The 16,427-nt window shown below is 37.0% G+C and overlaps 1 protein-coding gene across 4 annotated transcripts in view; it reads right to left on the bottom strand.

Annotated features, from left to right (window-relative positions):
• Window positions 1-16,427, bottom strand: part of atp6v1h (ATPase H+ transporting V1 subunit H) — a 49,858-nt gene that overhangs the window by 19,749 nt on the left and 13,682 nt on the right. For 3 of the 4 annotated variants that reach the window (XM_036596286.1, XM_036596287.1, XM_036596288.1), the window contains exons 6-9: window positions 13,779-13,883; window positions 6,470-6,523; window positions 4,665-4,762; window positions 2,214-2,406 (exon numbers count right to left, since the gene is read on the bottom strand). In XM_036596286.1, the coding sequence (XP_036452179.1) occupies window positions 2,214-2,406; window positions 4,665-4,762; window positions 6,470-6,523; window positions 13,779-13,883 (450 nt within the window). The remainder of the gene's footprint in view (window positions 1-2,213; window positions 2,407-4,664; window positions 4,763-6,469; window positions 6,524-13,778; window positions 13,884-16,427) is intronic. The other variant, XM_036596289.1, reaches the window with a different exon arrangement.

Genomic DNA, 16,427 nt, shown 5'->3' with positions numbered 1-16,427 from the left:
GTAGTGGGCGCCAGGCAAGAGTAAGTTGGAATGAATCACAGAGTGACAATAACAAGTATTTTTGTTCCTGTACCTGTAATGTGTTTCAGCGTAGATGCACCTCTCCCAAGATGGTGCTTGATAATGGGAAAATAAATGCCTTGGGAGCAAAATCAGATTACCAGCAAGCCTACATGGTAATGCAAGTGACAAACATGTATAATAGAGGGTGTGCAGGGTACAAGAGAGAGTGCCTCTAGTCTGTCACTGCCATTAACAGTGAAAAGGTGGAGCAGGCAGAAGAACAGAAGGAAATGATTCATAAGAGCACTATTAGTAATGTGCACCATAAACAATAAGGAAATAATGGAGCACACTGTAATTTCATAATGAAGGCTCTGACAAAACTAAATCTTTTTAGACTGTCTAAATGATATAAGGTGATATAAAAGTGTTAATGGTGGTCCTCACAGATGGAACTGAGACAAAGGCTGTAGAAAATAACCAAAAGCCCAGGACACAAACAAGTATAGTTTCAACACACTTTTACAACCAAAATGTGGAACTCAAAAATTCATAATCAACCCATTTTTAAGACCATATTAACCACAGTTTTTAGCTCAAAATGGGACAATACCAAAGTGAAAAAATAATGAAGCCTCAGATGTACTACAATTCCCTCTTGAAAGACTTGGCATCATAATTCAGTGCATAATTGATTTTAAATGTCTTAATCAAACTTTATATGGATCATTCTACCAAACTGGTTCAAAGTCAGAGTTGAAAACACATTTCGGTCTTTTAAATGACTTGGACTTAAGAATAAAATCTATATGCTTTGGGTGACCCTATTAATTATGTTTATTTTATTAAAATAAATGATTAAACATTTCGTTTTGCCACTATCAAAACAGTCATAACACAACCAAAACCTTACCAAATGAGCAGAACTCAAAACTGCTGGCCTGTACAAGGTTAGCACATAAAATCATAATATTTGTGTTATATTTTATGATTTCAATCCGACACATTTTTGTCAAATTTAGCAAATACCTCCTCACGGCCCATTAGCTTTCTGTCCTGTGCGCACGCCGGAAAAAAATACTGGTGTTCGTACACAGCCCTGGCTCTCAATTAATACCTTAGAGTTAAATAGATCATAACATAATCCGTGTAAATATCTAAGGTCTGGATACTTGGTTTTTAATTTTTTTTTTTTTACCTTGGGACCGTAGTTTCAACTAATTCAGTAGAACAGTCATACAGACATACATGTTATTTGTTTTAAACTGAAAAATGTCAATAGATTTCTGATGACAAACACAATAGGCAGTAAATCAACAAAAACGCTAATAAAAACGTATTTTTTAAAATCTTGTAAGTTTAATTAATTATAAAAAAATGTATTTTTTTGTTTCTAGGCCTATAGTGTTTGGGGAAAAAAAAATCACAATAGGAGATCAAAAATTAAAATGCATAAAGAAATGTTTTCTCATTGCATCTTGAGCTCTGAACTGAAATCAAATTGAAACGTGAGGTGGCTAGAAATTTACACTCTGTCACACAGAAACCTAATTTATACTCTTTTTGTCTCTTTTCAATTTTAACAAAAAAAATTTTCTTTGTCAAATAACATAACAGCACAGTTAGGCAAAAACTGAATTTGTGGTTTATTGTCATTATTAATTATGCCATTAAACTATAATTAATCTATTAAGAAAAAAAAAAAAACTGTATGTCATACAAACTTATTGTCCAAGGCTAAGCCACTTAGACTTTTGTCTGAGGTTGTTTCGCCTGATGTTAAACTGTACCAAAGCTGAGACATGACACTGTTTTTCCTGAGACCTAAAGCTGTTGTCTGATGTCTTAAATCTGACACTGTGGTCTAGGGATGTCCTACTACATACATGGTAACATATGAGCAAGCAAACAGTGGCCCCGCACCCCCAAGCCTCCCCTGCAGGGTCGTCCAACCAGCACAGTTCAACAGATGCGTTTCTAGAACAATCCGAACTTTGATGGGTATAATAAATGTGGTATAAACACAAATAAAAAACAAACAGCATTTTTCTGAGGTATGAGTGAGGAATAAGTATTTAGCGTCACTAGAGGCCGTTACCATGGTAACTCTTTTAACCGTCACTGGGCACCGGCCTAGCTTACACCATGTATAAATAAGCTTTATGTACTGCATCTGGCAAGTTTAATAGTATGTCACATGATCTGCTTACCCTGAAAGCAGCGAGGATGATGCGGGTGACCTTCTCTTTGACAGACTCCTGGAGGATGTCGGAGAGGGCGGGCACTACGTTGTAGCGACGCAGCTGTTCGCAGAGCTGAGGGCTGAAGGCCAGGAGCCACACGCAGAAGATCATCTGGTACTGCAGCTGGAAGCCACACTTGTTACTCAGCACGGCCGTGATGCTAGAGGAAACACGGCGCAAACACTCAGAACTGACATTCTTCACCTGCAAGTGCACCTGCAGACTTCAGCATGGTTACATGGCCTAATTGAATGCTCTGACACTTTCTGTCAAGCGTTCTGAGGCAGCTGAACTTGATGCATGGTTGGTAATCTGAGAAAATGACCCTTCAAGTTTCCAGACAGAACGTGCTCATTTATGATAGAAGAGAAGAAGCCTACTACACAGAAAAATGCGAGTGAAAATACACTATTAATAGTGGAAGAAAAACGGGTTAAACTTAATAAATGTGTGACTTTTCAGCTGTTTGCTATATGTGTATGCTTAATAATCATTAACAGTATGGCAGTGTAATATCAGGCACTATGGGGCTAATTTAGAACCCTTGCCAAAAGCTTGCTTATCTGGCTATCTGGTTACAAACATATGGTCATAAATAAAACACTTTTATTTAATTTCTTTTTTCTGTTTAATTTCCTGACACCATCTGAAAACATCATCTGTCCTTTTTCTAAGACAAAAGGACCAACAGAAATGTTACATGACCAAAGTTAAAGGGTAATTCCACTGATTGTTCAAAATTCCGGCATAATTAAATGGTCAGGATATAAACAAAGTGATTCAGAGTGGTTTGATGTGAGTCAGACTTGTTCACAGTGGTGGCAACAGGAACCAGACGTCTCAAGAGTTTAATGTGGCTAAAAGCTATCTCAAAAACTATTATATGAAATGGTTATGAATATGCTGGCTGATGTCTGAGACCTAAACATATTTTTAAACCATTTAAATTAATGGTAGAGAAGTACACGCAGTCCACTGTGAGGCAAAAATAGTCTCCAAAGAAAACTTTTCTTTTTTTCCTCCAGATTTACCAATGTTTTATCATTATTAAAATTACACATAAAAACTCAGAAGACAAACGTAGGTTCACTGGTGATTTTCTATGGTAAATAAAATTGTTATATCAGAATTGCAGACGTCACGACCCATCACCACTACTGTAAAGAAATCAGACAGTCAATAAGTTTCTCTGCAATTAACCATTTCAGATAAAACCTTGTTCAATGACTTTTTTTTTAATCTCAAGCACTGCATTTTAGCATAATATCTGAAAAATGGGTGGGATTCCCCTTTAAGTTAGCACATTTTTTCCTTCTCCAATAAATTAACCATTTCAAAGATTAGGGATGTGCACAGGTAAGTAAGTAAGTAAGTAAGTAAGTAAAGTTTATTTATATAGCGCTTTTTACAACAGGTGTTGTCACAAAGCAGCTTTACAAGGAAATGAGCATTACAAAAGAAGTCCGGGTCCGAGCCCCCATGAGCAAGCCAGTGGCGACAGTGGCAAGGAAAAACTCCCTAAGAGAAACAGGAAGAAACCTTGAGAGGAACCAGGACTCAGAAGGGGAACCCATCCTCCTCTGGTCGACACCGGATAGTAAACATTGTTAGTATAAAGGTACTCAACTACTCAGTTTAAGGTGCTAGTATTCAGAAACAAATTCATGGCAGAGGAGCAGAGTAGAAAGTAAATTAGCTTGACCTCCTTGTTTATCTGTGCTTGTCTGTTATGTTTCCAGCAATTTGTACTATGACCTACCCTTTGCAAAGGGTACAACCTTAGGTTTAAATAGATCATAACATAATTACTCCTTTGTTTTTAACAATTTTTTTTTAACTGTGGGACAGTCCATATACCTACCACACACTGATATAAATATCAAGACATGACTATAGTGCTGTGGAACAAACTGAATTAACATTTAACTTCTAACTTTTACAGTTTTACATGTGAGAAGCTGACCCTGCGAGAATCTCGCATCAACCTTTGAAAATGTCTGCTATTTTCGTGACACATCAGTGACCCTGTTCCAATGCAGCGCAGCACTTCTCGTCCGCTGTGTGGTAGCCTTTAACCAGCTTCAGTAGCCTTCTAAGCTTCCTTCACAGAAGTAAACAGATAAGCTGCAGAATCTACACTATCCTCGTGAGGAGTACAGAGTTCAAACATCTCATAGTTCTTCAACATCACAGACAAGCTATTTTGCAAATGAAAAAAATTTACCAGTTTTTTTTTTTTACAATGTCAAAAACTTTTTAAAACCTCAACGATTCTGACTCATCCTTAATATCTACGTAAATACACTGCAGAGCCAAGACAACACAGTAGTGCTATATTTTAACACATACATGGTCTAATGCTCGCTTTAGGGCTTTCACTTACACATCTTTGAAAGAATTATAAGAACTGATTCTTACCAGTTCACTCCATCAGCCTCAACCCAGGCGAACCTGTACTCATTCACTCTTAGCATCAGCTGCAGGCAGCCAGCCACACACTGAACATACTGGGAGCTCTGTGAGGGGAAAACACACACTCACAAACAAACAATCAAACAAACAAACACACACACAAATTTGCATGCACACATAGACAGGACAACACAATCAGAAAATGAGCAACAGTATCATCCAAACAAGCAAGGCAAAAGTGTATGTGATAAGCCCATCCTGTGTAGGGGCTGGCAAAGAAAAGGCAATGAAACAAGGCTGCCCAAGTAACATATAAAAACACTCAATTCTTTTGCATTCACTTTTCTGCACGTGCAACAACTTTGGACTTCAAGAAATAACTCTAAGAACATGCGGCTTCAAAGAGACAGATAGTGCCACAATGCAGAAGAAGAGACAAAGCAGTGGCACCTACAACCTGGACAGAGAGAGGTTAGCAGTAGGGCTGCAACTCATGATTACTTCTAGATTTGGTTAATCTGTCAACCATTACTTGACAAAAACTTTAAGTAATTGTGAAGCCACAAGAATCTTAATTTGAAGCTTCACCTTATTCTACTTCAAAAGTAACATCAAAATGGATACTTAAAAATTAAACAGATAAATAAATATTGCTGTTAAGAAGTAACAACAATTTTACCAGCTTACTTTACGGTGTTGTTGATAGGAACCAGGGGACATAATGGCTCCAATGCAAATATAGCCACTGTATTACTACCCAAAATGATCAGTGAACATAAGAAACTGCGCGTCTTCGGAGCTTTTATATTTAATGTTGACTATGTCAAAATAGTTGTACCTTTCCACCATGAATATATTCTTTAAAATATGTTTAAGATCAAAAGCTTTTATCAAAGCTACTGTGAAACAATGTTTCAGGCATCATGCAACATATTTGTAACCATTTCACATAGTAACCTTTTGAGGCATTAAACTCTTCAGACATCTGGTTCTGGTACCATCAACACTGTAAACAGTTCTGTATCGGTAAGTTTCTTGTGAATGGTGCATTTCACACCAAACCTAAATGACTGTCTTATGAATGACTTTTTGTTTTTCATTAAAAGTAATCGATGTTTTTTATTGCAGCCCGAATTAGCAGAGTGACTGAGAAGAAAAGATTTGATTAATTACTATTACAGAGAGAGAGAGAGAGAGAGAGAGAGAGAGAGAGAGAGAGAGAGAGAGAGAGAGAGAGAGAGAGAGAGAGAGATGATTTTGCAGACCAGCATGAAGGAAATATGCACAAAAGCAGAGGGCTCAAGAAAAAAAAGGAGAGTTTGTGAAGAACAGCAAAGTAGTGTCCGTCTCGATTGCTGAGTGGAAACTGTATTAAAGTGTGCATCTGCTTGCATCATCCCAGCAGATTCCAAATGACAAGAGAAAAGGGAAAAAAAAACACTACTTCTAATCTATGAGAAACAAGCAGAAGACAGTGAACATGAACACAATCTTCCCTTGCTCTTTAAACCTCCAGAGACACTGCATCTAGCTCAAGAACAAAATAAAAGTGATTTAACTGGAAGCAAAATAAAACCATATCTCTTGTATAAAAAAGCACTGCCTGGGCTCAGATGGGCACAGCTCAGAGAGACAGAGTAGCTGGGGAGCAGAGCGGAGCTTTAGTTGTTATAGAGGAGGGAAAAAAAGAGAGCACAGGTGAATGCGAGAGATATGCAGTGGAGGTCAGTTATTGCCGCGCTGGACAGAGATACCCTTCTGAAAGCTGGCCAAAGGCCTGGGCGCAAAGCTCTCTGCGGCAACATACTCACTTCACTGGGAGAGATGGTTCCTGTTCCTGTCTCTGCACCTGTACCATGTAGTTTCTAACAAAAAGATACAAAAAGAAAAGAGTATGTCCTGCTTATTCACTGGCCCACTATTGTTAATCAACAGAAGAGTAAGTGACGCAGTATGATTTGAGAGTGGGAACAAACGAAACAAATAAACAAACAAATCAATTCCACAAAATGGAAAAACAGGCATTGAACTGATGGCCTGTGTTGCACAGCACGTCACCAGTGCTGTTTCCCGTGGTCATCAGGGCTCAGAAACATATGCTCTTAGCAGAATGTATATTTTAATGTTTTCATTTTCGAGGTCCAATCCCAACATAGCGTTGCTAAACAGGATGTTTCCATTGTTTTTACAGGCTGTATATAGGCCTAATATAATAAAACAGTGGGTCTGGAACCAGCAGTTTGATAAGGATAGGGGTGTGGCGATATGCACGTTAATATATATATTTTTTTATATGTGTGTGTGGGGGTCATGAGATGATATGTACTGTAAATTAAATACAATTACATTTCATTCTATAAAACGTGTGATAAAGAAAATGGCTTCTATAGTTCTATTTCACACAGTCCATTATATTCCTAAAACCATGAAAGTAAAAAACTGCAAATGTGCAAATACAGCCATTTTATTACTACCCAGAATGACCAATGAACATGAACTACATGTCTTCTGAGCTTAAATATCTAATGTTGATAATGTCAAAATAGTTGTCTCTCTCCACCATAAACGCATTTTTTTTTTTTTAAATATGTTCTTAACACAAATCATCTAATACCTGTGCTAATACCTCAAATATGCTAACTCATTTGCGAAGACATTCACCAAACGTGTCAGTTACCGGAGCGAGGAGTTACATGTTACTGCTGCTCCATTTAAGGTGGAAAAGAAACCTGAATAAGAAGCTGGTGAATAGGAACAGCCTTATAGTCAACATTTTATGTTCACTTTTATGTAAATATTGGACATATGTTTATAGTCTTTTTTATTTATTTTATGTATTTATTTATTTTACTTATTTATTTTAAGTGTGGGAAATACCAAAATTTATAATTTATAAAAATAAAATTTGTGCATGGTGACACCTTAATTAAGACATGTCTACAAACACAGGCTACGGAATTTCGAATCAGTAAAGTGTTCCATTTACAGTTGCATGCAAAAGACTGAACACCCCCAGTTAGATTACTAATTACTAATAACAAATGTTTTGTTGATTATGAATGACAATTGAACAATTACAGTTATTGGCTGAGCTTAACATATTTAAAAAAATGGAACATAAAATGTGCCATAACTTTTGCACAGGCCACATTTTATGTTTTACCCCCATCTTATTGTAGCTATGAAAAAGCCAATAATAATTTACCAGAGGTTATGATCAAAATGACTCCACATAAAATGTTACAATTTGTCAAGAGTTAGAATTCCCTGTTTAACTATGCAAAGACATGTTAGTTGGCTTAATGGTTTCTTGCATAACTCACTGATACAATACAAACAAAATCATGTGACAGTGCACAGAAACATTCAGAAGAAGCAAGATGTAACTACTAACTTAGTGGGCAACAAGGAACAAAAAAAATCTGTTATTAATAAGTAACAGAGATTTCAAACGAGCGTTTCTGTTCTGGAAGAGCTAGGGATGATTATATTTTTGCACTTTTGTTCCTTGCAAAATACTGTTTTTTCCTTTGTAAACGGAATGTTATATTCTTTTTTTTTATTTTTATCATATATCTAAGCCATGCGAGTTCCTAACAAAAATATATGAACATTTACTGCTTAATTGTAGATTAAATAAGAACTCGCTCTTAAATTGTTCTTCATTTGATTTCTCTTTATTGCAGTGGAACCCTCTGAAGTACTGGTGTGCAAATCCAGAGGTGTTTTATTTGCATAATTTGAAACTTAAACTCAATTCATTTAAACCATCTCACTTGATCAAATGCAAAATGTTCTTCATTTAACTTTAAATACAAAAAACTAGCATTTTTGCCAACAAACAGCTTAGATGTTTTGCAGACTGCATAGTTCAGATTGCGTACAAATCAGTTTTGAACACACATGAAGGTCATTTTTGTCCTGCCATCAGAGATGACTGGAGGGCCAGACTGTAGAAACTTGAGGGACCTTCAGGAACTATGACTGGAGAGATTCAGTGTCTATACAGATATGGTGGTGCAAATTGTGCAATATTAATATCCCTTGTTGTTTTTTCTCTAACACTATATTGTTAGATATTACCAGATGTTGGTTTAATATGATGTCACTGTCGGACAAAAACCTCTCCAAAACGGTAACTTTCCAGGAGAAGGAAAAAAAGTTCTTCACTTTAAATGGAAATGAATGTAAAAATACTTCTTTCCAAGTAATTTCGGCACATTTCATTGGTGCATTCATAATTTTTATGAAGTACTTTTATAAAATATTTGAGATACTTAAAAGTTTTTTAAACCAATATTTCTTTTGAACAAAATGTAAAAAAAAATATATATATATATGGCTGTAACAATGTAATGTGTAATGTACCTTTGAATTGTGTCTTATCGTTGTATCGTGCCATATTAGCTCATAACAAGTGTTAGCTTGGGTCTTAGATGTGGACTACAAAGCACAACTTTTGTTTCACAAATTGTCCTTTTATAATGTTGAATGTTGTAATAAACTATGGAACTGAAACATTAATATATTTATTCTGACAATGGAAGCATTAATATTTTAATGTACAGGATTTTCAGCCACTCTTTATTTTTGCTATATCAAAAAAAAGCATCAAATTGAGACACCAACGTATCATACTGAACCAAATTCTGAATCATTACACCCCAAGAACGAATGTTCAAAAACAATAAAACATATGCAATGAAACAAAAACGCCACATTGTGATTTTACCTCATCTGCTGTTATGTTGGTTTTAATCCACTTGCCCATTAGTAGCAGCAGATGTTCTACTGCTTCCGTCATCTACACTCATACAGTGTCAAAAGTAAGGCTTGTACTATTTATAAAAAAAAACGTTAGATATTTTGTACAACATGATCCCACTGCTATTCACAGACCTCAAAACAAGGACAACCGACTCAGTATGGTTCTTCAAGGCAAGAACAGCGAGGAAAAGGAAAATAAAAGGATTACAACATAATCAGTAGTAATTCTCACAAAGTGTTGTGAGCTTCAAGTACACTTTTCATATATATTGATCTATATGTGTATATAGGTCCATTAGCTACTTCTGCTGACCCAATGCATCCCAGCCATTCACAAATGCACAAAAAGAAATATCTACACCAGAAAGAGGATTCATCACTGAAGAGACAAATTGATCCAGTTCTGAAAGGATCATTTTTAGCCATTCTTTTGTTATACAAGTCTTCAGCTGTGGAACTGTGCGGGTCCTTTGTTGTTGTATTTTGAACTTAATAAGAGACACATTTTCAATGAGAGACAGTTCTCGACTGTAGGCAGGTCAGTCATTCTCTGATTATGCAGCCATGCTGTACTAACACGTGCAGAACGGGGCTTGGTGTTGTGATGTTGAAATAAGCATGGGAGTCGCTGAAAAAGACTGTCTAATAGGCAGCATATGTTGCTGTTTAGTATTAATGGTGCATTCATAGATGTGCAGGTTACCCACTAATACCCCCTCCGTACCATGACAGACCCTGGTTTTTAAAATTTTACATTGAAAACAATCTGGATGGTTCTTTTCTTCTTTAGCGTGGAGAATACAACATCCATTTTTTCCAAAAACAATCTGAAAGACCACAGACCAAGACCATCTATTTCAGATGAGCTGAAGCCCAGAGAAGTCAGCAGTGCTTCTGGACATTGTTGACACAGGGCTTCCACTGTGCATAGTACAGTCGTAACTGGCATCTGTGGATGCAGTGACGGACAGTGTTTATTGACAACGGGTCATCAAAGTATTCCTAAACCCATGTGGTGATTTTCAACACAGAAACATGACGGTTTTAATGCACTGTTGGATTTTTTGCTGACACATTTTTGTTTATTTTTGTTTTTTTTTCTGAAAACTCATAATATTGCTAGCTAAATCAGCCTAGTTCCAGTAGCAGCTCAGTTTAGGCTACAAGTGCCGTTGGTGCTATAATAGCAAACAAATGAGAAATTAATGGTACTTCGAAGTTGCTGTATTGTGTTATTTACTTATACATAGGACAACGAGTATGAGAAACTTCAATGTAACTTGCAAATTAATGACATGGTACCATGTAACTTGGGGGTGGGCAATATATCACGATACCTGAAGACGATACACAATATATCATGATATGTTTAGTTTTTCAGAGATTTGATTATTTAGAACAGATAGAAGGCACCAGGAGTGCCACAATTAAAAAGTACTATCAAAAACAAAGAGTAAAATTATTTTTATATTCAATTCAATTTTAATTCAAATTTGTGTTTGTGCTACACTTAATCCAGTTAAACAGGACTAATTTTACTCTATTCCAAATTAAACATGCTGGTAAGTGTTCTTTAGCTACTGACAATATTCACGATATGCTCAGAAAGCATGCTGTGACGTAACGTATCCCAATAACACTAAAATGTCATCACATTTCCCACCCCTAATGTAACAATCAAGAAACCAGCAGCTAGATTAGGCCGCATTATATCTGCCTAACTGTATGAGCAGCCTACTTTCTCGTTAGCAGGGGTTTGGGAGAGAAAGCCTTTTATAATAAGCTTTTTCTGCAGTGAGGAACAAGGAGACAGAGACAGAGAGCGTGAGAAAGAAAATGTAAAACTATCATCTGATTTAGTACATAGAGTTTCAACAGGTACTGTCAGCTGACAATAACAGGGCAAATAAATAATTATCTAAATAAACTTAGCAATTTATGGAAGAACGGAAGGATGAAAAATGAACAAATGAAAAACTTACATAATTACAGATGAGTAAAAATAGAGCAACCAAAAAAACACATAAGAACAAAAAACACCGGCGAAACTGGCAGTTGATGCAAAACACGTATTTGGCAGTCATTCACTACGTGATGTAGGTCAGTTTTCTGCCCTAAAAAGATCCTAGTTACAGCTCTGATAATTGCATCATTTTTTCAGGTTCTATGTTCTAAAGCCTAACCCATATAAAAGCAGGTGCTTCATCCACAATAATAGGCTATTTGGAACAGTTGCTAGGAGAAACCCTGAAAAACCCCTCACTGACAGTAATCATCTGGAGTTTGCTGAACAGTGGGACTCTGATGTGGAGGGGTGCTGGGGTGAGATGAGACTGAACTCTCCAAACTCTGCTTCTATATCTCTCTCCATGCCTCGTACTGAGAAAAATACGGTTTGAAACAGGAGGCCAGTTCTGTCCCCAAAAACTGAGGTGGAATCAAACAGAAGTCTTTAAAGTCAACCTAAAATCAAAATTGATTTATCCCTATATCAAATCATTTAAGACATTTTTTTCCTGTAATCTTCCACCAAATGTGCTGACTTTCGTCCGCCTCGAAAAAGCTTTATCAGTTTCAATTACACTACCATGCACCAATAGGCAAACCCTCGCTAATACAGTGTTTCACTTGAAAACATGTCATGGTATGGAAGGCAAATGTGTTATGATTACCAATGGATAATTTACTAAAAAATTTAAGAAATAAAAAAGGTTTGGTGACAAAGCATATAAGCTTAAACAGAAACAGCAATAACTGAGCGAATGGCATGACTGAAGCCAGGTGTACACTGGAAATAATCCATGGAATTTATCAGTGCTGATCTCTTTAACCAACTAATAACGTCAGAAAACGAGAATATAGTCTGCGAATACAGTCCCCTTACAAGAGCACCACAAAGAAAGAATACATTTCCAAGTTACCTGATTCAGTGCAGTATGGCACAATGATTAATTGTCCAGTGACAAGAGCACATGTTCTGAGAATCTCGTTTTAAATTTCAAAGTGCCCAATGGAAATTCATATTAAGAATAGCTCTGCCGAAGCACAAAGTAATTAGCTGCATGACTGCATTCAAAGCCTCAATTTACAACAACGGATCTTACAACTGAGTCATTTGGTATATGTCTTGTCAAGGCTGCTTTTATATCTCTCTCCAACCCTCTTACTGAGAACAATACAGTTTGAAAGCGAGAAGAAAGGAATGGACATCATATACATGAGCTGATGAGAAATGGACAGCTTCAGAATGAACTCGCATGGAAAGCACAGACAGATGAAGCTAATCAAGAAATCAAAAAAGCAAGCCTTCACACAGTCCTTGTCACATGGCTAATTCCATTACATTGCATGAAACTGGAAAAAAATACAGCTAGGGCTGTTCATATAACATGCTGCATTCCAAACACCCTTGCAGTTCCCTGTGAAGTGTAATGCACAGGGTATTCAGACGTATTAAGAGTGATTCCAAATCACAGGGAGCGAAAAAGTTCAGTTAGTAGGGAACACAGGGACAGTGAACAATGGTTTATCGCTGCAGTGAAGCCCACCGATCAGTCACTTCTCTTGAAGATGCATGATTATGACGCTGTAGGATGTTCTGAATTAAGGTATTCATCAACTGCAGTTCCTGTGACATCCAGTGCTCAAGTGTGTAGGGAATATAACAGTACTGCATAGGGACCCTGTGGAATGGACTGCAGCTAACAAGTCAAAAAATTCCTGCAAAAACCAGGGCCACTTACCTCAGTACAGTTTAGGCAATTACAACTTTTTACAACTGAATTTAGTCACTGAATGAATTGCAGTTAGTCCATCAACGAATATAATATAAACAAGTATATCACAAACAAATCTGGATTTTTGTTGCTTTGACAAAAATTAGTAGTGCCATATGATAAATTATGTGATAAAAGGTCACATTTTAGGCACATGGTTTGATAAATTTGTGTTCAGGCAAGCTCAAAGAACATGTATCCCAAAGGAAATTCAACATTTCAGGTCAGGACATTAAATGAGTTAAGTGCAAGTAATTTACACTACCAACGCTAAGCTTATACATATCTGCACAACAAATGCTAAGATTATGCATAACAATGTATAAATTAAATGGTAAAGTAGCCACAATCCAGTCCCCTATTATGGTTCACAGGCTCTAATAAACCACAAGACTGCCAAGAGCACTTCAAAGCCACACATTTCACAAACACATACAAACTCAAGAGAAAACCTTTGCACCCACGCTCGTACATGTGAAAAGGAAAAGGGTGCATCTACAACCACATTTGAGACTTTTACTTACGCATATTGTTAAATGTCTATTTCTGGTGCAGAATTGAAGCATGTAAGCTGTACCTGGGAGCTGAGCTGAGTCTTGATCCAGTTGAAGTAGTAATTCAGATCACTCCCCTCCATCAGGTCCCGTCCCCAGGCAGCCAGCTTGGCAATGATCCTTGCAGCCTAAGATAGACATTTGAAACATTTGAACTATGTATTTTTGCCTCTTAATTATAGAAATTGTACACTACATGGCTAAGTAGAGAACTGTGCTTCCAACACTGTGGCAACAGTTTGCGGAAGACCTCTTTCCTGTTTCAACGTGATAATGTCCCTGTATACAAATCAAGATCCATAAACAAACAGTCTGCAGTCTGAGTTTGGTGTGAAAGAACTGGCCTGCACAGAACTCTGACCTCGACCTCATCAGACTTCTTTGGCATGATAAGGAACACTGACTGCAAGCAAAGCCTTACTGCCCAACATCAGTGCCCAACTTCACTAATGTTCTTGTGGCTGAATGTAAACAAATCCCCACAGCTATGTTCCAAAACATAGCGGAAAACCAACCCGGAAAAGTGGATGTTGTTATATCAGCGAAGAAGGGACCAACTCCATATTAATGTCTGACAAGGACATACAGACGTGATGTTTGGTTGTCCACATAATTTTGGCCATTATTTGAGATATAAAAATTCAACAGGCAAGCAAGCATGTGAGATTTACAGTGTACTCACTGTTCATTATAAATCAAACTTTAAAATTCTGGTTCAAACTCTGCAGCACTGCCCACTCAACAATCTGTCACTACTCTACAATTAAAAATATGGGTACCACTTTAGAATAAGACTACCTTTATGAATGGTTTAAAACAAGTTTATTAACGTTTATTATTTAGGTCATAAACACTTTCAAAATCATTAATAAGCAGTTATAGCATTAATAAGAAGGTGTGCTGTTATATCTGATTAGCATGAATACGTGAGGAAGCTGACACTTTAATGCTGACTGATGGAGAAGACAAAGGATCAAAATCTGAGGTTTAACAGTATAAATGAATGTGGGTTCACTTAGACAAACATCAGATCACTGTTGCCCTTCAGACTGGTTAAAATGAGTTTATTAATGGTTATTAATTATGTCATAAACACCTTATAATCATCAACAAGCAGTTATAACACAAATAAAAAGGGTTATTGATTGCATAATAGTGAACCCACATTCATTTATACTGTTAAAAGTTCAGATTTTGATGCTTACTGATCTTAATCCATCAGTCAGCATTAAACTGCTGGCTTCATCACGCATTCATCGGATGTATGAGCTCACCTTCTTATTAATGTTATAACTGCTTATAAATGATTTATAAAGTGTTTATGATCTAAGCAATAACCATTAATAAACACATTTTAAACCATTCATGAACGCTTTATAAGGGTAGTCTTATTCTAAAGTGGTACCAAAATATGTTTCAATAGTATCTACTGCAACTGAGTCCAGGTCCAGTCCAGAAGGGCCCACGTCCAGCACATTTGGTAATTTTCCTGCTCAAACACACCTGATTCAATTCATCTGTTAGCTGCCAGGTTTAGTAGATGTGTTCGAATGTGAAAATCAAACTGTGTGGGACAATAGTCCTCCAAAACTGAAAGAGAAGTGAATACTTCTGGTCTATTGAGTGAGTGAAGGCATGGCTAAGAGGGCATAAGGAAGTGAGTGATTTGACTGTGATTTCCTTTTATCTACAGGTAATGATGTTCATGAAATTGAGAAAGATAACATGAGTTCATTGAGCATTTTGGTAAATTTCAAAATGGCAATTTCTTTGGTGAATACAGAGCTTTCACAGGTACTATTTTTTTTGTCTGTGTGGGATGGCAGTTGTGAACATTGTGATGTTTTTTGGCATTCTCTACAACATTTCATCAGAAAGAATGACACAGCATATTTCACTGCTATCCGTTTGTAATGGACTGGCCCAGTGACTAATTACCAGCCTCATCCTGTTAGCATTTGAAGTACTTTTCATAATCGGGTATATGGCACAGCAGTGAGGGAATTCAAATTTCCACTAACGTCCCCAGCGTGACATTTACACAACTGGGTGAAATGTAGCCTCTTTCATTAAGAGCAGAGGTGAGGACGGCTGAAGGGATCAACACCATCCTCTTTTAGGTCTCGCGGCACAGCAGTCCCCTGCCACTGCCGTCTGCCCAGTGGCTAATTAAGCCATGACGAATACCTTTGCTGCAGTTCGCGTGAAGCAGGTGCCCTTGAAAGTGCAGGATTCACAGAAATCATTAAGCTTTTAATTGACTGTTTAGAGAGATGCCTGTGATGAATTATTGATGCACTGAGCTATAATTAGTGAACTCTAATCAGAGGCTTAAGGGTAATGCCAATAAGTAATGGGCAACTGAACAGCGAAATAATTAAAACGGCCACTCCAACATTTTATGCTCCTAGTTAAGAGCAGCATTCCTGTAAATGAAGACCCAGGTGTATTTTTTCTCAATGTACAACTACGTGTCATATTAGCAACACCTACGGGGCTCGGTGTCCTTATTTAGCTCATTGGAAAAAAAAACAATTGTTAAGCAAGAACAATAAAAAATATGAGAAACAACAATGATTTTTCTTTCAAAAAAAACATGAATTGTTGGATTCTATTCAAACAAGCATTAGAGTAAGTAAATGGTGAGTTTATGACAGTGATGGTCACGCAGC

Source organism: Colossoma macropomum, unplaced genomic scaffold, assembly GCF_904425465.1.
Source record: "Colossoma macropomum unplaced genomic scaffold, Colossoma_macropomum, whole genome shotgun sequence".
Lineage (NCBI taxonomy): Eukaryota > Metazoa > Chordata > Actinopteri > Characiformes > Serrasalmidae > Colossoma > Colossoma macropomum.
This window is presented reverse-complemented; position numbering and strand designations above follow the sequence as displayed.